Source organism: Gorilla gorilla, chromosome 2 (assembly GCF_029281585.2).
Source record: "Gorilla gorilla gorilla isolate KB3781 chromosome 2, NHGRI_mGorGor1-v2.1_pri, whole genome shotgun sequence".
Classification (NCBI taxonomy): Eukaryota; Metazoa; Chordata; class Mammalia; order Primates; family Hominidae; genus Gorilla; species Gorilla gorilla.
Genome location: NC_086017.1, coordinates 145,531,943 through 145,552,228, shown reverse-complemented (window position 1 = coordinate 145,552,228; position 20,286 = coordinate 145,531,943). Strand labels below are relative to the sequence as shown.

Sequence of the window (20,286 nt, the reverse complement as noted above, 5' to 3'; positions counted from 1 at the left end):
AAGTGTCCTGGGGGCAGAGGAGAGGATTCCATGCAGAAGCCACAGAAGTGGGTACAGGGGAAAGCCCCTGGCTGGCAGGGGTGTAGGGGGAGGTAAAGAAGAGACTAAAGCAAGGACAGGGTAAGTGGAGAGAGGAGGGCTCCCAGTGTCTGCCCTGTCCATCTAGGGAGCCTGGATTCTGATAGCCAGGGAGGGGTTTTGAGAAGGAGAAACCAAGCAGCCCAGTGGTTGATTACCTGGTTCTCACTGTGTGTGACTCTGGGCACGCTGCTTAAGCTCTCTGAGCCCTGGTGTCCTCATTTACAACACAGGGATGATAACAGAACTCCGTTGGAGTGTGCTTGGCAGGGCTGAATCGGATGACCGGGCGAAAAGCCAGCGGTGGCACACCTTGCACTCTGCGTAAAGAGGCGCCTATTATCACCTTGGGGAAGAAGTGGACAGAGCTCCTGGCGGCGGGTGATTCAGTTGGGTAGGTGGGTCAAATTGACCGGATTTTCCAACCCAGATTCACACTTCCTGTGGAGACGGTCGTAAAATAGCTGGCGAAGGTGTTTGTAAACAAAAGTGCATTCAAAGGTTGCCGCTGGGGGTGAAAACAGCGGGGGTTAGGGGAAAGAGGCTCTGTGGCTGGAAGCATTCACTTAGCCCGGGGCACTGTCCCAGCCCAGAGGATATGGATGTCTTTGCAGTCCCTCCTCTCTTTCTCCCCTCCCCCGGTACACACACACACACACACACACACACACACACACACACAGCCGGAGCCCCCTCCCGCAGCAACCCCAGGACACGCGTGGTACAGCCCTTGCTGTCGTCCCGTCGATGGGTTTAGGGATGAAGGGTGAGAGCGGGTCGGCGACTGGGAGTGGAGGCGATAATGGGCAGAGCTGGATTAAATTGTCTCCAGCAGCTCCGAAGGCAAAGCAGGGGGCAGGGGCGGACACACCGCGGCCTGGAGGGCGCTGGGCGCGGAGGAACGGAGCTCGGGGGCCGGGCCGGCGCTCGGCCAGCAGCGCCGCCTCCCCGGAGGAAGGCGGGGGCCGGGAGGAGGGAGCGGGAGAAGGCGGAGGGCGGAGGAGGGCGGCGCGCTGAGAGGTTATTTGTGGTTCGCTTTGATCCCGAGGGGGAACCTGAAACTCTCACATTCCTGGCATAGCAGCCGCCTCCGGCGCGGGCCGACCCTGGGGCTGCGCGCTGGGGCGCGAACAGCCAGAGCGTCGGCGCCACGGCTGAGAACACATCTTCGCCGCCGAGCTGAGCTGGGCCAAGCCGGAGGTTGTGGTGTCTGACTGCGCTGGGCACCCTCGGGCCGCAGCGGTAAGGAAGGCCGCTCGGCGCTCGGGAGAGCGCGCGAGGCCACAGAAACGTGCCCCAGCCAAAGCTGGAGTCTCGGCGCAACCCGGCCTTTTCCGAGAGTCGGAGCCTCGAGGATCGAGCGTCCTCGGGGCGCAGTGCGCCCTTTCGAGGCAGCCGCAGTGCCTGGCAAGGGCTGCTCTGCCCAGGGAGCCCAGCGCGCTGGGCTTTGCGGGGCTCTAGAAACGCGCGGGTCTCTTGGGGCTGGGGGAGAGGGGAGAGGGCCGACTCCGGAGACAACAGCCACAGTGTTTCGGGTTGCAGGTCGGCGGGGGTGGGGGTGGCGGGGGACAGGGATGGAGGCGCCGCTTGGAGCTCAAGTTGCAGGGTCCTGCGGGCTGATTTGGTTAGGTGGGGGTTACAGGTGCCTTTGCCCCCAACTAGTCCAAGAATTCCTCTTTGTCTTCCTTGGAAAATCCTCTCTGGAGCCACGAATTGGCTCTCACTTAGAAAGAATGCAGCCTGCTGTCCAGCCCGGTGACGTCAGCGTTAGAGTATTTGGAAAACAAAGAGGGCTCGAGAGGGAGGGAGGCGGACCCGCGATGCTTAAAGACCTCTCCGGGCCTCGGGCTACCGTCACCGGCTCGCCCCAGGCGTACCAGCGGCCACCGGTGCTCCAGGTCCGCCCGGGCTCGTGGTGGGGCGGGAGCCCTGGCTGGGGTGCCAGAGTCTCCTAGCTTGGAGACTGTCTTTGGTTCCTTAGGCGAGCAGGAGCCCAGGCCAAGGCTGGAGACGCTCGCTGGCTTAGAAAGGCGGCCTTCAGAGAGCGCAGCGGGCGAGTGCAGCAGAGGTTCGCGGCCGGGGGCGCGGAAGTAGGTTTTTGTAAAGGCCCAGGCGTTTGATGTCTGAAAGGACGTGAATCTGAGGGGCTTGGCCGGGACAAATTCGCGATGAGAGGCCTTGGAGGTGTTCCTTGCTCCCAGTCCGGGCACACTATGGAGCGCCTGGAATCTGTCAGGAAGGCTCCGCATTCCTTCCTGCCGCTCCCCTGCCTTCTCTGTGGGAGTCGGCCCAGAGAGTGATTATCTTAGGAAATGCCCGCAGATAAAACTCCAGGGCGAACTGAATCCCATACGAATTGAATCCCATTTGCTTGCTTTGCCTCGGGTAGCTCTGGAGTCTTGCACATCTACCCCTCGTTGTGTGTGGGGGCGCATGACTGGGTGCTAGGAAGGATGGGTACAGAGGTGCCCTCCAGACTCATCCCCCACTCCCCAGCTCTGGGCAGCTGGAGTACTGGGGTGGGGAGAGGGAAAAGATCCGGAATGGCTGCTCTGCCAACATGCCATAGCCCAAACTGAAGCAGGACACTAGGGCTAGTTTAGTGGCAGAGGAGGGGCCACATTCCTCCCACCCCCCCCCCCCCCCACCCCTGCCCATACACACAGGACCTGTGGCAGTATGGATTCTGTTTAGTTTTCCCTGGATCCCAGTTTGGAGATTTGTGTTGGAAGAGGCTGTGGAAAGGAAGCTGGGTGAGAGAGGCAGGCAGATTTCCAGTCCATGAACCACTGGGAGCCCAGGCTTAGAAGGGAACTCCTTTCTCCGATATAATCTCCCAGCACTTTAGGCTCACAGTCCCCTCTCCCCTGCCCCAGGTCTCTCAACTAACAGCCTCCCCTTACTTCTCCAGTTGGCCCAAGTCAAGATGGGCTTCCTTGACACTGATGTCAAGAAAGATGCTGAGTGCCCATCCCTTATGTGCCTAGAGGACTAGTGGGGGCTTTTCCAAGTAGCAAGTGTGTGTGTGTGTGTGTGTGTGTGTGTGTGTGTGTGTGTGTGTGTGTGTTGGGGAGGATAATCATAAAATCACAGACATCATGCCATCCTTTCTTTTTCCTGGAGCTCTCTTGCAGTTACTGTCAGCACAAAGACTGACCCACTAACCTTAATGGGTGGCACCTTTGTGCCTCATCTTACAAAACCATTGTCCTCTTGGAGCATTTTTATTCATCCTTTATTCACCAATTCAGGTGCAATTCCTCCTTCTTCCTGTTCACCTTGCAGAATGACTGCCAAGGTCATCCCATGACAGGAAGCCCCAGATTCATTCCGTCAGCAGCGCTCGATGAAGCAGAGCCCAAGCCCATCCTCCAGGAGTTCTCTGGTTCAGGGAGAGTGGGAAAAGTGGCCAGGGGTTCAGCGGGCTAGAGGGTGGTAGGTTGACTGTGCCAAGGCTGGGCTCTGGGATGCCTCAGTCTAGAGGGTGGTAGGTTGACTGTGCCAAGGCTGGGCTCTGGCATGCCTCAGTCTAGAGGGTCCTGGGGGCCTTTCGCCTAGGGCTTCTACTGGACTGCATGCATTCTTTATCACCTGCCAATAAATTGGGGCCCCATCCACCCCTAGACTGAATAGCTAAGTGGTTAGATCTGAACTAGGCCTGCCTTAGAATTGCCCATCAGGCTGTTTGATGTGTAGCTGGCTGTACGGGTGGTGGTTCCTGGTGGGTTATCTTCTGGTTTCCTGTTGTCTCTCTCCAGGAATAGTAAGTCTCCATGAATGTTATCATTAGTAATCGTTTACCAGGATTTTCACTGTGCCAGGAGCTCGCAGGCCACTGCCTCTTTTTTTTTTTCTCATCTCCATGAGTCAAGCAGAATTCTTTGCATTTTTCTGGTGGAGAAACTGAGGCTCAGAGATTAGGTAACTTGTCTTAATCAGTAGATGGCAGCACTGGTACTTTAACCCAGGCTTGTGTGAACCGCCCCACCCCTGCTCTTCACTTTTATGCTTTCCACCAGAGTAATAATGGAAGTCCTGGAAAGCTTTCTCCTTTCCCATGGGTTCCCACTGATTGCTTTTCTCTCTCTCTCTCCCCACCCCACTCCAGGTGCTCTGGGGCCAGGTGCCACCGGCCATTGTCCAGGCAGCTGTGTGCAAGCCAAAGAAGCATGAGGACACTGGAAGACTCCTCGGGGACAGTCCTGCACCGCCTCATCCAGGAGCAGCTGCGCTACGGCAACCTGACTGAGACACGCACGCTGCTAGCCATCCAGCAGCAGGCCCTGAGGGGTGGGGCTGGAACTGGGGGTACAGGGAGCCCCCAGGCCTCCCTGGAGATCCTGGCCCCAGAGGACAGTCAGGTGCTGCAGCAGGCCACCAGGCAGGAGCCCCAGGGCCAGGAGCACCAGGGCGGTGAGAACCACCTGGCAGAGAACACCCTCTACCGGCTATGCCCACAGCCCAGCAAGGGAGAGGAGCTGCCCACCTATGAGGAGGCCAAAGCCCACTCGCAGTACTATGCGGCCCAACAGGCAGGGCCCCGGCCACATGCGGGGGACCGAGATCCCCGTGGGGCCCCGGGAGGCAGTCGGAGGCAGGACGAGGCCCTGCGGGAGCTGAGGCATGGGCACGTGCGCTCGTTGAGTGAACGGCTCCTTCAGTTGTCCCTGGAGAGGAACGGCGCCCGGGCCCCCAGCCACATGAGCTCCTCCCACAGCTTCCCACAGCTGGCGCGCAACCAGCAGGGCCCCCCACTGAGGGGCCCCCCTGCTGAGGGCCCAGAGTCCCGAGGACCCCCACCTCAGTACCCTCATGTTGTACTAGCTCATGAGACCACCACTGCTGTCACTGACCCACGGTACCGTGCCCGCGGCAGCCCGCACTTCCAGCATGCTGAAGTCAGGTAACTCTCCCCACCTTGGGCTTTCCAACTCCTGGCTTTCTTCCAGCACAGGTCTCTCAGGGAGGAGAGCCTCAAGATCACAGCTTGTGTCAGAGCTAGCAAGATCCACCCCACCTCCAACCTGAGAAGGGAGAGCTAATGCCTGGCAGAGAAGAGGGACTTAGCTGAGGTCCCCTAAGAAGTTAGTGGTGTCCCTTGCCTTAATTCAGAGATAGGCACCATTGTCTGCTTAGTTGTAGCATTCAAGTAACTAGAGTCCCCAGAGGACACAAATTGCAGCAGGGGGTTAAAGGTTAGATTTCAGAAAGAACTTCCTAAAGGCAGGGTTGGGAATGATTGCCAATCTGTTTCCAAGTTAAGTAGGAAGAAGGTGGGACCTCCTTCTCTGGAGATTTTTTAATAAAATGTGAGCAGCTTGCTTTCTGTGATTATTGGGAGGCATTCCTAACTAGAGGCTGGAAAGGCCCAGTGGCCTCATTAGAGACCTCTCAGCATCTTACACCAGGGCAGGAGCTTACTTGTCTCTCCTCTTCATTTCCTGCCATATGCTCCCTGCGTCTGCAGCCTACGGTGGGAAAGGATTCTGGGTCCAGGTGGGCCCCTTTCTGGTGAGGCTCAGGAGAGGCTGCTGGGCCAGGGTAGGGACTTAGAGTTTGATTCTGAGTGTGCTGGGAGGCCCTCAGGGGATGTGATTTGGTTTACCTTTTCTAAATGATCTCTCTGGCTACATGCAGAGCATGGTTTGTAAGGGGCCAGAATGGAAGCAGGAAGACCGGGGGAGGCAAGAAGTCTAGAGAGTTTGGAGAAATAAGTGTTCCTAGAAACAAGGCCCTGCCTCACGCTTCTCATCTTGCCCAGCATCTTTTCCAGAGAAGCAGACACAGCCATCACTGCTGCATCTCCCCCTATGGGAGTCCAAGAAACCCCACCAAGGGACCCCAAGGATTTCAGACTCTTCCCCTGGTGGCCGAAGGTCAAAGTCTGGTTCTCTTCATGCCCGCTGAGTGTTCCTTTAGTAAACACCCACTTTCAAACCGTCCGGCTTTCCTTGCTCTCGAGAAATGAGTCACATGATGGGGTTGGTATGGCGGAACCAGAGGATGGAGCCTCATAGTTTTTCTCCAGCCTCCACCCCTCCAGACTCGCACTTTATCGCCCCTCTCAGGGCTCGGTCAGGAAGAGTTTCGGAAGCTGAGTGGTGGTTTCTTCTTTTGGACCAGCCTTATTGAACCCTGTCAGGAAAAGATAGTAATCACGGCAAGGAAGTAGACTGTTTGCAGGAGAACAAAAAGCAGGGGAGGGAGAGGACGAGGAGAAAGGAAAGCAAGTGTGAAGGGAAAGGAGTTGCTATTCTTTCTCAGAGCTAAGTCATCCCCAAAGAATGCCAGTTGTGTCTGCCTGGCCCAGTGCAGGGGGGAGCAAGTTCTTGAAGCAACCTTGAGAATGGCCATTTTACCAGTGGAATGGAGAGTTTGAGCACTCCAGTGGGGACCCTCTTCCCAGCTCTTAGTGGAAGCCCCACCTTAGGTAGTAGGAGAAATACATCTGCCCAATATCTCCTTTCAGATGATCCAATGAAGATTATTTGTCAGGAAACGGACTAGACTCCTAGCCTAGGGTCCTGAGAAGAGCAGGGGGGGCATAGGCTGTATGACAGCAAGAGTCAGGGGCAGGCTGGGTGTGCATTAGTGCTGAGATGATGCACCCAGAAGGGGAATTCGGTTTTTGCGGGGCTTCTGGGACTTGGAAGATTCTTTGTGAAACTGAGGCAGTTGTGACACTGGGAATCACAAGGTCCCAGGAAGGCCCTTGGACTCCCCGTGCCTCTTGCCCTTTGCTCCTTCCCTCAACATGGAGCCCTGGGGGTGATGTTACACCAGTGCCAGAGGCCAATAGAACATTGTCCCCTGAACTCAGCGACCACAGTAGTCCAGAGGCAGCCCTTACTCCCAAGGAAACCAAGAGTTTGGGCCACATTTATTCTCTAAACTGAGGGTAAACTGAGGCTCCTACTAGAAGAGATGGAGGATGGGCCACCATTATAGGAGCACCTGCCACCCGCCCAGCACTGGCCCAGCACTCTGCCAGGCCTTACATAGCATCATCCTCAACAAATCCCAGCGAGGCTGGAGACCCTCATGATGCAACAGAGCAATGCACAGTCTGTGGGGCTGAGGCACTCGCCCAAGGTTAAACAGCTGGAGCAGGGATTTGAACCCCTATTTGTCAGACTCTAGAGCTCAGACTCTTACCCTGACATTTGTCTCATTGCTCTAACCTTAACTGGAGTCTTCTAAAAATGACTCTGGGTGAGTGGGGGGTCGGGGGTGGCAGGACTTGAAATAGGAAGGAGAAAATGAGTGCTGCTTTGGCAGTCTTGAAACTGGCGACTCGTGTAACAGACACAAGGTTGCTGCTGGGGCCCAGCCACCAAAGTTGTCCTGGGGCCTGGAAGGTTATATGCTCAGTCATGATTGACATGGCCTCCAGCCCCAAAAATAACCTTCCATTGATTAGAAGTGTCAGGGTGCATTTTTTAAGATGATGTATTTAAGCATTAGTTGCTTAGGAGGCCCAGGATTGCTCAGGCTGATCCCCAAGGCCCCAGCCACTGTGAGGCGGGTATGAAACAAGCATCCTGACATTAATCCCCTCTAGCCCTGCTGTCTGACTCTTGAGAGCCTCAGGCAGAAACATTTGGAAAAGGCCTTCCCTACTGGTCCCTGCCTAACACTACAGGGTTGAATAATTATCTGCAGTAATTTTAATAATATATTAATTATTGATAATAATTAACCATCTTCCCAGTATGCCTAGGAGTGGGGTGACTCCGGGCTGCTCTGGTGGGAGCCATGAGGGTCTGTGCTGTCTCTGAACACCGTCTCTTCTGTTCCCCAGGATCCTGCAGGCCCAGGTGCCCCCTGTGTTCCTCCAACAGCAGCAGCAGTACCAGTACCTGCAGCAATCTCAGGAGCACCCCCCTCCCCCACATCCAGCTGCTCTCGGCCATGGCCCCCTGAGCTCCCTCAGTCCACCTGCTGTGGAGGGGCCAGTGAGTGCCCAGGCCTCCTCAGCCACCTCGGGCAGTGCTCACCTGGCCCAGATGGAGGCCGTGCTGAGGGAGAATGCCAGGCTGCAGAGAGACAATGAGCGGCTGCAGAGGGAGCTGGAGAGCTCTGCGGAGAAGGCTGGCCGCATTGAGAAGGTAGGCCCTGCTGGGGCTTCAGAAGGGCAGACCAGAAAGAGACCCCGAGGGGCTACCTGGGGAGTGGGTAGTCCAAGGAGAGGCAGAGGAGCCTGAAAACTGTTTGGCTGGATTTCTCCCTATCCCTCTGTTTTCCACCTCCCTCACTCCTCATGCACCCTCCTGAGCTGACTCCAGACAGCTGGGGAACAGCCGAGAGGCCGCAGAGCAGGCCTGGAACATGAACAGTTGCTGGCCAGTGGTGATTAGAAAGAGCCCATTCACCAGCTCCTTGCACACTCGCACCCTTGCCCTGCACACACCCCCTCCCATGGACACCTCCCACAGAGAGCCCTTTGTGTCCCCCACACAACAGCAAGTCTGTTCCAGGCCAGCCCTGGCCAAAAAGAAAACTTCTCCTCTTGGAAAAAAAAACGGGCGACTTGTTGGAATCACAGGCCAGCTAAGAGCACGTGCGGAACCTGCCAGCAGCCAAGTGGGAGGAGCAGCCGGGGCCCAGCTGGCCCTCTGGGTGGATGGTGATGCCTGGGACACCAGGCAGAGGCAGCTCAGGCTTAGGCCTGGTGCCCGCTTCTTTAGTGAAGGGTTACCAGTTTTCCGCTGAGGCTCAGTTTTAGCAGATGGCCTCAGGCCTCCTTTGACTGTCCTGTGGTGTCCAAGTTAGGTCAAACCACCCCATGATGGCTGGAGTCTTTCGGTGCCCACTTCTGGCCAACTGTACTCAGTTTCTTGGTGGAAGCCAGCCAAGAGTAGAGTGTTTCCTTCTGGACATGGGGCACAGGGAAGCTGTGTTTAGTCACCCTGCAGGCAGCTACTTCCAAAGTACCTGGCCCTGGGTTCACTCAGCATCTGGTCCTTGGGGCAGCTGATGGGACCGTTGCTTGCTGGTCCCAGCAGTCTATTCTACTTCTGGAGGCTACAAGCTTCTGACCATCCCACCATAGTCACCTGGAGGTTTTGCTCCTGTTTGGTGGCCTCTCATCTGTCACCTTTTCTGACGGAGAGTAGTGGGTCAGCCTCGAATCACTCCCTGGGAGCTCTCACCTTCATTCACCTCTGCTGTCTGACTCTTGCAGCTGGAAAGCGAAATCCAGCGGCTCTCTGAGGCCCATGAGAGCCTGACCAGAGCCTCCTCCAAGCGTGAGGCCCTGGAGAAGACCATGCGGAACAAGATGGACAGTGAAATGAGGAGGCTGCAAGACTTCAACCGGGATCTTAGAGGTGAGAGCCAGTCACACAGGTGGAGGTTGGAGAACCTCTGCAGAGGACTTACTTCCTTTGTTCTAGAGAAAAATTGGGAATCTCTATTCTCTGTCAAAAGTGCAGATGAACTCAGAGAGCCAGGCTGAGACCCCTTTGGAGCTGCCCTGATAGAGAGATGCTTGTCTCTATGTACTGGGCCTAGGATCCCCTCAGGGATGATGGCTCTTGACAGAGGAGGCTCCCACCCATGGGGCCCTGAGCTGAGCTGGGGTTTCCTTATGAACCCATCCCCAATGTGGAGGATGCAGCCCCATCCTGATAGGACGTCAGGAAAAATCCCAAGCTGGCAGCTTCACCTGACACTAAAACATCTTTCCTTCCCTTGAAACAGAGAGATTGGAATCTGCAAATCGCCGCCTGGCAAGCAAGACACAGGAGGCCCAGGCCGGCAGTCAGGACATGGTGGCCAAGCTGCTTGCTCAGAGTGAGTAGGGGCCCCACTAAGAAGCCTGGCCTGTGTGCAGGCAATGGGACTGCTGCACACCCTCTGGACTAGGAAGATTGGCCTTCCCCCTTGCAAAGTAGTACTTTGGGAGCAGGTTTACTGCCCACTGTATGCCCAACACTAGACTGGATCTGGGGATAGTGGGGATAAGTGGCTTCCAAAGAAGAATAGGATCTAGTTCTGTATCTTTTAAGAAGATCAGCTGACACAAGAGAGAATGCCGGGGAGCAGTGATTTGCTGAGCTTCGGTGCTGACCATCGGTGCAGTGCATTGGGCAGTGCGGGAGGCAAGGTAGCCCTGAAGACAGATGAGGTGAAGGAGAAGGACAGGTCTGAGAGCTTCCCAGGGAGTTTCTGGCAACAGAAAGGTCGGGAGTGTGCAATGGGAATGTGAGAGGTAGGGGGGCATGGTGGAGCTGAGCCATAGCAAGCCAAGTGGAGGCATCTGAGGCAGCCAAAAATGGGATCCTAGACCTTAACCAACAGATGCATTCTAAACGGGGCGGTCTAAGCATCCTTGAAGAATGGGCAAGTTCATTGACTAGTCCATTTATTCATTCATTAGCAGATGTGTTTTAAGCAACTGGCAGATGTTCAAGAGAGAATGGGAGCAGGCCCAGGAAGGTACCATGGCAGGGAGGTCAGGAAGGAAGTGGTGAGCTTAAGAAAGGAGCAGGTTCCCATAGATGCAAAAGAACAACGGGGGTGGCCCTAGAAACTGGTGATTAGGAGCCCCGGTGGCCTGAGAGAGGGGCTCTGTGGGGATGGCAGGGGTGGAGAGCCAGCCAGAGGTGAAGGAGCTATTGGGCGGTTCAAGAGGTACATGGGGTGGGTGGCAAAGGGAGCCCTGAGCTCAGCAGCAGGAGGCTCTAGCGATCAGAAGAGACTAAGAACAGTTATTTATTGAGCTCCTACTAGGAGCTTTAGTGCTGTTCAAGGTGTTTGCAGAGAAGTGGAATGGGAGTGGTTGGTAGCTGGGTAAACATGGCTTTGAGGCTTCACAGGAACCCTACTGTGAATGGCACAAAGAGTAGTGTGGGGTGCAGAAATGGAGGAGCAGCTTGAGGACTTAGCTCTGGCTGGCAGCACCCCTATCTTCCTTCAGAGAGGGTTCAAAGACTAGGGCAGGGAATGGGGGAACACAGCACTGAAGGAATTGACAGGGTGGGGCAGGAGGTAGGCTGGTCTCTTCTGGCTGGGTGGGGTGAGATGGCAGCGGCTTAAGGTCTCTGGGAAGGAGTCAAAGGGAAGGAGGGAGAAAGGGGAGGGGGCAGCCCTGGGGTTTCCCTGAGGAGTCTGGGGAGGAGAAGCTGCAAGGGCACGGCAGATTAGGGTGCCTGTGGAGGAAGGCGGACTTCTGGGGCCTGACTCTGCCAAAGAAAGGAAGCCATGGGGCGGGTTTCTGGGAGCTTGCTAGGGGGTGAGAAGAGGGGGGCCGGCCGGGAGGCGTTTCCGCTCCCCGGGGAGCGAGTGAGCGCCGAGCTGTTCTTGGCTCCTCGCTGGAGCCATTAATCTCGCAGCCGCGGGTGACCTGGATGCCTGGCATTCCAGAGCCGCGAGCTGTTCCGCTCCCGGCCCGCCCCCCGCCGCTCCCTCCCGTGCGCGCTGCCTGGCGCCCTTCGCCCGGCTTTGGGAGGAGGGAGGGTGAGCACAAAGGGAGCCTGGAACGTGGAGGTGGGGGCTCGCTCGCTGCCCAAAGCGCATCCCGGGTCCCGTCGGCGCCTCGCCTGCCTTCCTGCCCGCCTCCGCTGGCCTCCGGGCGTCGTCTTCCCACCCGCACCCAGGCCACTCATTTCTTACTAAGGAGCTCTCCTTCCCGAGATCCCGCAGGCCCAAGGTTTTATCAGGGTCCTGTTGGTAGGGGATGGCCAGAGCTCAAAGCCTCCCAGCCCCCACCAGGGCCTTAGAGGTTGGACAAGGCTGCAGGAAGCTTCTGGAAGCAGAGGGCTGGGTCCTCCGGCCCCTCCTCCCCCAGGGCTGAGGAAACCCAAGCAGCTCTTCCTTGCTCCCTAGTAGCTATTGCAAAGGGAGGTGTCTGATTGACCTCCCTTTTATCTGGGGTCAGTCAACACGAGGAAAGTGTGGCCATTATCACCAATGCCATCTGCTTTTCCTCCTAGGCAAGCCACGAAGCCCCCCAGCACTGCCCTTCTGGCCCTTCTAGGCCAGCAGTGCCCCCTGGGGATCTGGCCTTGAGGCCTGAGGCCGGCCTGTTAGCTCCACCCCCTTGGGAATATTTCTTCTTTCCCTGCGCCCCAGATTCTCCAGCTATAAGATGAGACAGAGTCCTTCTCCACAGAGTCATGCTAAGGCTGAAATGAGATGCAGGCCCTGGGCAAACTGAACGCACAGGTGGACTAGGGGAGGGTCCTCCCTGCCTGAGTCCCAACCTGGCTGCCCCTCCTCAATGGATGTTAACACCCCACTCAATGGATGTTAAGCCATCGAAGTATGAACACATCCGTTTCAATATTATTGGACTTCCTCGTATTTTCCTCCATGCCACAGAATGATACCATCCTGGGCTCAGCCTTCAAAAATCCAAAATGAATCAAGAGCTAACCTGAGTTGCCTCTGTGTCCTCCCTGCCCTGCCCCAGGGCCCTGAGTAAATGAATCCTCCCTTCCACATGCCAAGGTCTCAAGCCTTCACTCTTCTGTACCAGAACTTGCACTGTCCTATATGATAGGTACTTAGCTGCATGTGGCCCAAAGATTGAAATTAATGAAAATAAATTAAATTTAAAATTCAGTTCTCCCATCTTACTAGCCACATTTCCAGTCCTCAGTAGCACGTGTGTCTAGTAGCCACTGCATTGGAGGGTGCCGTATAGAACAATTCCACTCTGGCAGAAAATTCCACTGAATCAGAATGCTGTTCTAGAGACAGTGCCTTTAGGTTCATTAGCGGGGGCCGATAGCCCTGCCCCCCACCTGCTCTCCAGCAGGGTAGGCAGCTGACCCGCTCCTCAGGGGGCAGCCTGGTACTCTCAAGGGGCAGGTGCCTGGGAGGTGGATTTAAGGCTAGAACATCAGATGGAGGGCTCTGTGGTCTGGCTTGGGCTTCTCCTGGCCCTATGGAGAGGGCCTCTGAGCAGAGTTTCTTTGGGCAATTAACAAAATGATTTAAAAGTCAGGATAGCTTGACCCTTACACACTAATCTTTGGGCCATAGTCATTTTCATTGTGCTGCAGACTTTGCATTTCCTTCTGAGCCTGGTTGCTCACATCTCAGTGGTCTTTTCAGACCATGGAAGGAAATGGAGCCCTCAACGGACCTCTCGGCCTGGATCTGCAGAAGGAGCCCCAGAGCTCTGGGGGGCCTATAAGTACAAACGCCTCACCATGTAGCCAGAGGCAGCCTGGGCCTTTGTAGTGTGGCCAACTGGGGTTTCCATTTGGCAGCACCATTCACCTCCTATGTTTCTCCCCTATAAGTTGGGGATCCCAAATCCTTCCTGGAGGGGCTGGAGGATTCGTGGAATAAGATGTGTAAGGGCCTGGTGTGCCGACAGCAGATGGTGGTTCTTCTGTTCCCCCTTCTTTCATTCTCCCACTGGAAGGAGGACCATGTCACAGCCTACCTGAGTCTCTATTTTCTCATCTGTACATGGGCATCACAGTTCCTACCTCAACAGTCTCGAGCTGTCACAAGGTTCAAGGGATATTGTGGATGTGTTTTAGACATGGTGCCTCTGGCACAAGTGGATGGTGTTTGGGGCTGTCCCATGGCAGTATGTCCCAGTAGAAAGGCAGGGTAGCCCAGTTGTTACTGCAAGGGTCCTGGAATTGGGCTCTGTCATTTACTCCTGACTTAACATGAGCCTTGGTTTCTTCTTCCATGAGACAGGGTTAATAGTGGTACCTTATTCCTGTTATTTTTGAGAGAATGAGAAGCAACTGTGCTCATCCAGTGGTCAGCACAGAGCCCAGGAGGCAATGGGGCCAGCCAACGTGTTCACTGTCACTGATCAAGCCTCTCTCTCCCTACAGGCTACGAACAGCAGCAGGAGCAAGAGAAGCTGGAGCGAGAGATGGCACTGCTGCGCGGCGCCATCGAGGACCAGCGGCGGCGTGCCGAGCTGCTGGAGCAGGCTCTGGGCAATGCGCAGGGCCGGGCAGCTCGAGCCGAAGAGGAGCTGCGCAAGAAGCAGGCCTATGTGGAGAAAGTGGAGCGGCTGCAGCAGGCGCTCGGGCAGCTGCAGGCAGCCTGTGAGAAACGGGAGCAGCTGGAGCTGCGTCTGCGGACTCGCCTGGAGCAGGAACTCAAGGCCCTGCGTGCACAGCAGGTGAGCTGAGAAAGTCTCCAGGCTAGGGCAGCATCTGAGGATGTTGGCTTCCCTTCCTCCTTGGGGACTGTAGGTTTGGAGGCCAGGGCTGAGGCCCCGGGAGCCCCTGCTTAGATCTAGGCTGCAGGCCCGTTGGAAGGCGGCAAGGATGATTGCTCTCTGCTCCACCTTTGCTGCGTGCTCCCTTCCACTCATTGTCTTAGTAGAGGCCCTGCCACCTGGCCCATGTCCAGCCTCGGGGGACTCCTGTCCTCGGCAGCAGCAGGGCTAGTTGTCCTTGACCTCTAGAGAAAGTAAGTCAGGAACCTGGATATAGAAGGCCTGCGAGCTTTTTTTTTTTCTTTTTTTTGAGATGGAGTCTCATTCTGTCGCCCAGGCTGGAGTGCAGTGGTGCGAACGCTCACTGCAACCTCCACCTCCCAGGTTCAAGCCATTCTCTTGCCTCAGCCTCCCGAGTAGCTGAGACTACAGGCGTGCGCCACCACGCCCAGCTAATTTTTGTATTTTTAGTAGAGATGGGGTTTCACCATATTGGCTGATCTTGAACCCCTGACCTCACGTGATCTGCCGATCTTGGCCTCCCAAAGTGCTGGGATTACAGGCGTGAGCCACTGCGTCCGGCCACCAGCCAGCTTTTATATGCCTCCCCGAGATTGGGAGGAAAGATTGTTGTCCAGATCCATAGTGCTTTGCCTCACTTCGGACTTCTGTGTAAACAACTCTTGGTGTTTACAAACCAAATAGAGTTATTTCTCCACTCCCAAACCTACCCTTGCCACAGAGGTAGTGTGACTGAACCCCCTGGTTTGCCCAGTTCTGTTCTAATTTACACCAGTTTTCCCAGTATAATTATTGATAGCACACCCTTTGCCAGTTTGGAGGATTATCTGTCTGGTCTCTATGCCCTTGCCATAGGATTCAGGGCAGGGGTATGGGGACCTGTGCTGTATCCCCATTTCGGTAGAGGAAGGATGGGGAAATGTATGCTGTGTATGGCTGAACACGTACATGTACAAGTGACAGTCGTGTGGAGGCGAAGACCAGTGGCTGCCACAACCCAACCTGCACCCTTGACCACAGTCTCTACTCCTTGCTCTGCAGAGACAGGCAGGTGCCCCAGGTGGTAGCAGTGGCAGTGGTGGGTCTCCAGAGCTCAGTGCCCTGCGACTGTCAGAACAACTGCGAGAGAAGGAGGAGCAGATCCTGGCGCTGGAGGCCGACATGACCAAGTGGGAGCAGAAGTATTTGGAGGAACGTGCCATGAGGCAGTTTGCCATGGATGCGGCTGCCACGGCTGCTGCCCAGCGTGACACCACTCTCATCCGACATTCCCCCCAGCCCTCGCCCAGCAGCAGCTTCAATGAGGGTCTGCTCACTGGTGGCCACAGGCATCAGGAGATGGAAAGCAGGTTTGGCATTGCAGGCCAGGCACCTGAGGTTGGGGGGGCGGGTGGCAATGTCCAGTCACTGCCCTGCCCTTGATCCCTGATAAACAGGCCCCTTTCCCCATAGAGCTCAGCAGTCCCTCCTGCTTCTGAGCTGAACCTGCATGCTTGGCACACCAGGCACTGTAAACATGCATTTGCCCAGAAATACCGAGTCCTTGTTCTGCCCAGGAGACTCTTACTGTGGAGGTGTTGGGTGCCATCCAGTGCTTGGGCCCTGCCTTCCCTCTCCGGAGTGCCGCCCTCCAGGATGTGGGCTGTGTCGCCACTATCATCTGATGAATCTGGAACCCACCCTTAATGGCCTGCCTTTGCTGGTGTGAGAAGGGCCCAGGGCCTTATACACTGGTGGTTTTCAGAGCCTGGGCTCTAAGAGCATCAAATTCCAGAGCTGTGGTGCCATTTCTAAGCCCTCTCTAGGTCCCTGCTACAAGCACAGAAGGATCCAGCCTGGCAGGGTTGGGGGAGTTGGTAGGGGGGGCTTTTCCTCTAACTCCTATGAGGCAGGAAGGGTGGAGGCTGTTGGATCTGTGGGTCTGACAATGTGGGCATGGCCTCTCACCCCTCAGGTTAAAGGTGCTCCATGCCCAGATCCTGGAGAAGGATGCAGTGATCAAGGTCCTTCAGCAGCGCTCCAGGAGAGACCCTGGCAAGGCCATCCAGGGCTCTCTGCGGCCTGCCAAGTCGGTGCCATCTGTTTTCGCGGCTGCGGCAGCAGGAACCCAGGGCTGGCAAGGGCTCTCTTCTAGTGAACGACAAACAGCAGACGCCCCTGCTCGGCTGACTACAGGTAAGAGGAGGCTGCTGCTGGGATAGATTGAGAGGTAGTTTCTCCTGGGCCTGAACACAGATTGCCAGACCTTTCCTCCCAGAACTGAGGCTATAGGAGCCAGGGCTTCCTGACCCTCTCCCAGGGGAGCTGGCTTATTCTCTGCCTCTAGTGACTCTACAGCACAAGGCTCTCCTGCCAGTGTGAAGAGGGGTACTCAGTCCCCATCACCATAAATTCCATCATGCTTCAGCCCCAGCCACTGAACTAAGAAAAATAGAGCTTCCTGTGCAGATACACCTTGTATGCAAGCTCCCTCCACTCTTCCTTCTAAGCAGATGCCACAGAAACTCTAGAAGATTTAATCTATAAGGAAGGGTCCCACCACCCAAAACATTTGGAAGCCAATCCAATCTGGTAGTTATTCCCATTTGAAAATAGGAGCATTTTTAGTCTTAAAGTTCTTGCAAATCAAGAGCAGCCCACTCCACCTTGAATCCCCAGCAGGGACAGTTAACTTAGAGTGTCCTTCACCAGGGCCACATCTTACAGGCATGGCAATAACCATCCACCTACCTTTCCAGCAGACAGAGCACCCACAGAGGAGCCAGTGGTCACAGCTCCCCCTGCTGCCCATGCCAAACACGGGAGCAGAGATGGGAGCACCCAGACTGACGGCCCCCCAGACAGCACCTCCACCTGCCTGCCACCAGAGCCTGACAGCCTTCTGGGGTGCAGCAGTAGCCAGAGAGCAGCCTCTCTGGGTAAGTCCTCCTGACCCCACTTCTGTACTAGGTAGGGCCGAGGGGGCACTGGTGTGCGAACTGTAACACAAGGCCTTTTCTTCCCAGACCCCCTCCGGGTCATTGCCCGTACTCCATGGGGAGCTGTGCATAGCCAGAGGTGAGCAGGGTGCCTGGCCCACCTCAATGTGAACATGAGGGATGGCTGGTTGCATGAATAGGGAAATTGGAAACCCTGACTAGAGGCAGATCCAGAATTCAGAAAGAAAGCAACCAGATGGGAGGCACTTTAGCTCCTCTTTCATGGTCTTCCCTACATAGTTAATTTCCAATTTGATTATCCAAGAGAATGGAGCTCGCAAGTCATGCCGATGGCACTCTGGAAGCCTGTTTAAAGAGTCCGGGAGGGAGAAATCTGAGAAGATGCCATTTCTTTTTCCACTCCCCTTTCACATTGGCCTTTGCATATTTGCCTGTGCCTCATGATCTCAGAAAACCACAGGCATGAAAAGAATGCTGCAGCCTCCCTCCCTCAGGGCTCTCCATTGCTCTCTCTAAGCCCTCCAACCAGTTCAAAGTTAGAAACAAATGCATCCTACACATCGGAGGTTGGTGGGCTGGGCTGAGCACTGAAAGGGGGCAGAGCATTGTGCTTGGTTGGCCGAGTTCTGGGAACCTGGGCAGCAGAGGTGGGAAAAGTTGGTGAAGAACGATCTTTGTCTTTCAAATGTGCCAGGATTTTAAAAGCAATCTAGTAACACTCATTGGCATGTGCCTGTGTTCTTGTCTGTCTCCAGACTCTGTAGCTACATCCAGAGTCCAGGACTTGTCGGACATGGTGGAGATACTGATCTGAAGGAGGTGGTGCTTCAGGACTCTGAGCCATTCTCTCCCCTCTTCTGCCCTGTGCCACTCTCAGCCATTTCAGCAGCCCCGTCAACCGCTGCTCCGTCCCTTTCCCCAGCCAGACACTCATTCCCATTGACCATCTGGTCCCAGGAGCTCAGGAGGAGGAGCCCAGGGGAGAGGAGAGCTGTGAGAGCACCGGCACCCCCAGAAGACTCTGCTTCTTAGCCCACATTCCTCCGGGCCTTATGGAGAATGAGGATTCAGCCTTGACTTCTTGCCCAAGGCCTGCTACTGGGGTAGCAACTGACAGCTCAGAAAGGAGCTGAGCTCCCTCTGCCCTGCCAGTTGTCAGTCAGGCAGGGAGGGAGGGGCTGTGTTGGTTTGGGGAACTAATTTCCGAGGACGGCTGCCTGTGGACGCCAGGTGGACTGGTTCACTAATCAAGTCAGCCATATTGTTCTCTGGCTAAGTTTGGTTCCAGCCAACCTCATCTGCTCTTCAGTTCCTCACTGCCTTCTTGGGATACTAAGACTTGAATTTTTGGGGGACTATTAAGGGTGTTAGTCTTGGAGAAGACACAGCCTCACCTTCTCACTTGCTGTGGGTGAGGGGCCATTTAAGTGGACTGGGAGACAGTGCGCAGTTTGTATATAATTCCCTTTCTTGTGGAACAGAAGATTGAGGCCTGCAGGTTCCGATGTGTCTCCATGGGCTGTGCTCCCCTCTTCCTACTGTCAATTTCTGAAACTTCTGACTGGCCTCCCAGTTATGCCTCCTCCTCAAGTTCCTGGCCCGTGGATGTTAAAGCTGCTCGATTCCCAGGATCTCGGCTGCCTTTTCCTCCATCTTGAGCCCTATAAATGCCCACGGGACCCCCACCACCAGCCTCTTGAAGTGGCTCCACAGCTCCTGTCCCTGGAACATCCTGTCAGTTTGGTCATAAACCCTGAGCCAGATGAAATGAGCCACCGTGAACAGACATCTGCCATGCCCCCAGGTGGGCTTCGGTGGCCCTACCCGGTACCAGTTCTCTCCGAGAAACTGGAGATATCTTGTTAGCATAAGTGTCTTTGTTCCCACCTGGAGGGTTTGGGAGAGGAGCAAAGCAGTTGAAAACTAGTTAATGAGCTACAAGAGTCAAATAGTCCTCTGAATGGAGCCCCCATCACAAAACAGTGCCCAGGAGGCTGGCTCCTCAAGCTACCCATGCCCAGCGCCCTAAAGCAGGACCGGATGCTTTGGAATTGGGGTGAAACACCCACATGGCAGCCTGCTAGCAGCAGTGACTTTGAGTTCTGGTCTTAAAGAGTCCCTCACTTCAGCCCCAGGAGCTATTGGTGGGTTTTAGCAGTTTTGTCTTTACCGTTTTTAGTTCTCCTTGATTCTTTGTTTTCTTTCTTTATCGTTTTTAGGTTTGGTATGTGTTGTTTTATTTCCATGGTTCCTCAAGTTTCCTTTTTAAACATTTGCATTTGCTGGACAATTGCAATTTTTTTTTAAATTCCCCTACCCCTGTTTAAAGCTGAAAAATACATTTGGTTCATGTGCATTGTTTACAAAGCAAAAAGAAAAAAGAGAAAAAAAAGGCAAAAAATATTGTGAAAGAAAAAAAACAACTTAATATATTTTGGATTAATATTTGGTATTTCTTTTAAAGTATTTTTTGTGCTGTGAACATTTTCTGCCAAAGACCATGATGTGTGTCTGTATGTTTAAGTTATCGTAAATATTTAAAATGTAAACATGGCTGTTTTGTTATGCCACCCTGTACCAGGATTGCTGCTGCATTCCACTGGGTATAACAGTATTTTAATTAAAAAAAATAATTAAAAGTGATGTCTTTGCACAGGTGAGACTTTGCACTGAGGGAAGGGAAAGGGTGAGGATTTTGGGGGGCCACCCAAGTCATAGTCCAATCTCTTCAAGGACCCAAGATAGAATTTAGGAATTTTGTGAAGCTGCATTAAGGATAGAGTTGGAATGAGGATGTGGCTGGCATTTTCCCCCTTTCATAGATAACATTTCTTGAAGGCTGGGAGGGGAAGGAGGGCCTGGCAGATGGCAGCCTCCCCAGGTAGCTGTGTTCTAATCAGCTTTGTTCGGCCACACGCTGTGGTTATCCACAGTGGGAGTGGGTGTCCAAAGATGGCTTTATCCTTCCCCCACTCCTTTTCCCATTCCCACCTAGCACATAAAGTTTTGTCCGAAACCGTCCAGAAGGCCAGGCACCATGCAGAGGACATTCAAGGATGTGCATGTTCTTAGCCACCGCCTCCCTCCTTTGCTGTAACATCACCA

General features: G+C 54.9%; 1 protein-coding gene across 11 annotated transcripts; it reads left to right on the top strand.

Moving 5' to 3' along the window:
* The first annotated feature begins 1,299 nt into the window (after positions 1–1,299).
* Positions 1,300–19,824, top strand: AMOTL2 (angiomotin like 2). Of its 11 annotated transcripts, none has more exons than XM_019024386.4 (10): positions 1,300–1,320; positions 4,187–4,981; positions 7,880–8,186; positions 9,263–9,407; positions 9,781–9,873; positions 13,887–14,182; positions 15,284–15,591; positions 16,197–16,417; positions 16,984–17,160; positions 17,937–19,824. In XM_019024386.4, the coding sequence occupies exons 2-10, from the start codon at positions 4,248–4,250 to the stop codon at positions 17,993–17,995; spliced, it is 2,340 nt and encodes a 779-aa protein (XP_018879931.1). In that variant the 5' UTR covers positions 1,300–1,320; positions 4,187–4,247; the 3' UTR covers positions 17,996–19,824. The 11 variants fall into 11 exon arrangements, with proteins under 11 accessions (XP_018879931.1, XP_063560282.1, XP_063560283.1 ...); XM_063704212.1 differs by lacking the exon at positions 1,300–1,320 and adding an exon at positions 1,863–2,168 and having other exon boundaries at positions 16,981–17,160; XM_063704213.1 differs by lacking the exon at positions 1,300–1,320 and adding an exon at positions 1,881–1,976.
* The last annotated feature ends 462 nt before the right edge of the window (positions 19,825–20,286 follow it).

What these genes read in the sequence shown, in the direction of transcription:
- AMOTL2 (XM_063704212.1), top strand. Translation starts at nt 4,248, where the DNA reads ATGAGGACACTGGAAGACTCCTCGGGGACAGTCCTGCACCGCCTCATC. An exon ending in GGCCAAGCTGCTTGCTCAGA is followed by an intron (nt 9,874 to 13,886) that starts GTGAGTAGGGGC and finishes CTCTCCCTACAG; the next exon opens with GCTACGAACAGCAGCAGGAG. An exon ending in CCCTGCTCGGCTGACTACAG is followed by an intron (nt 16,418 to 16,980) that starts GTAAGAGGAGGC and finishes CTACCTTTCCAG; the next exon opens with CAGACAGAGCACCCACAGAG.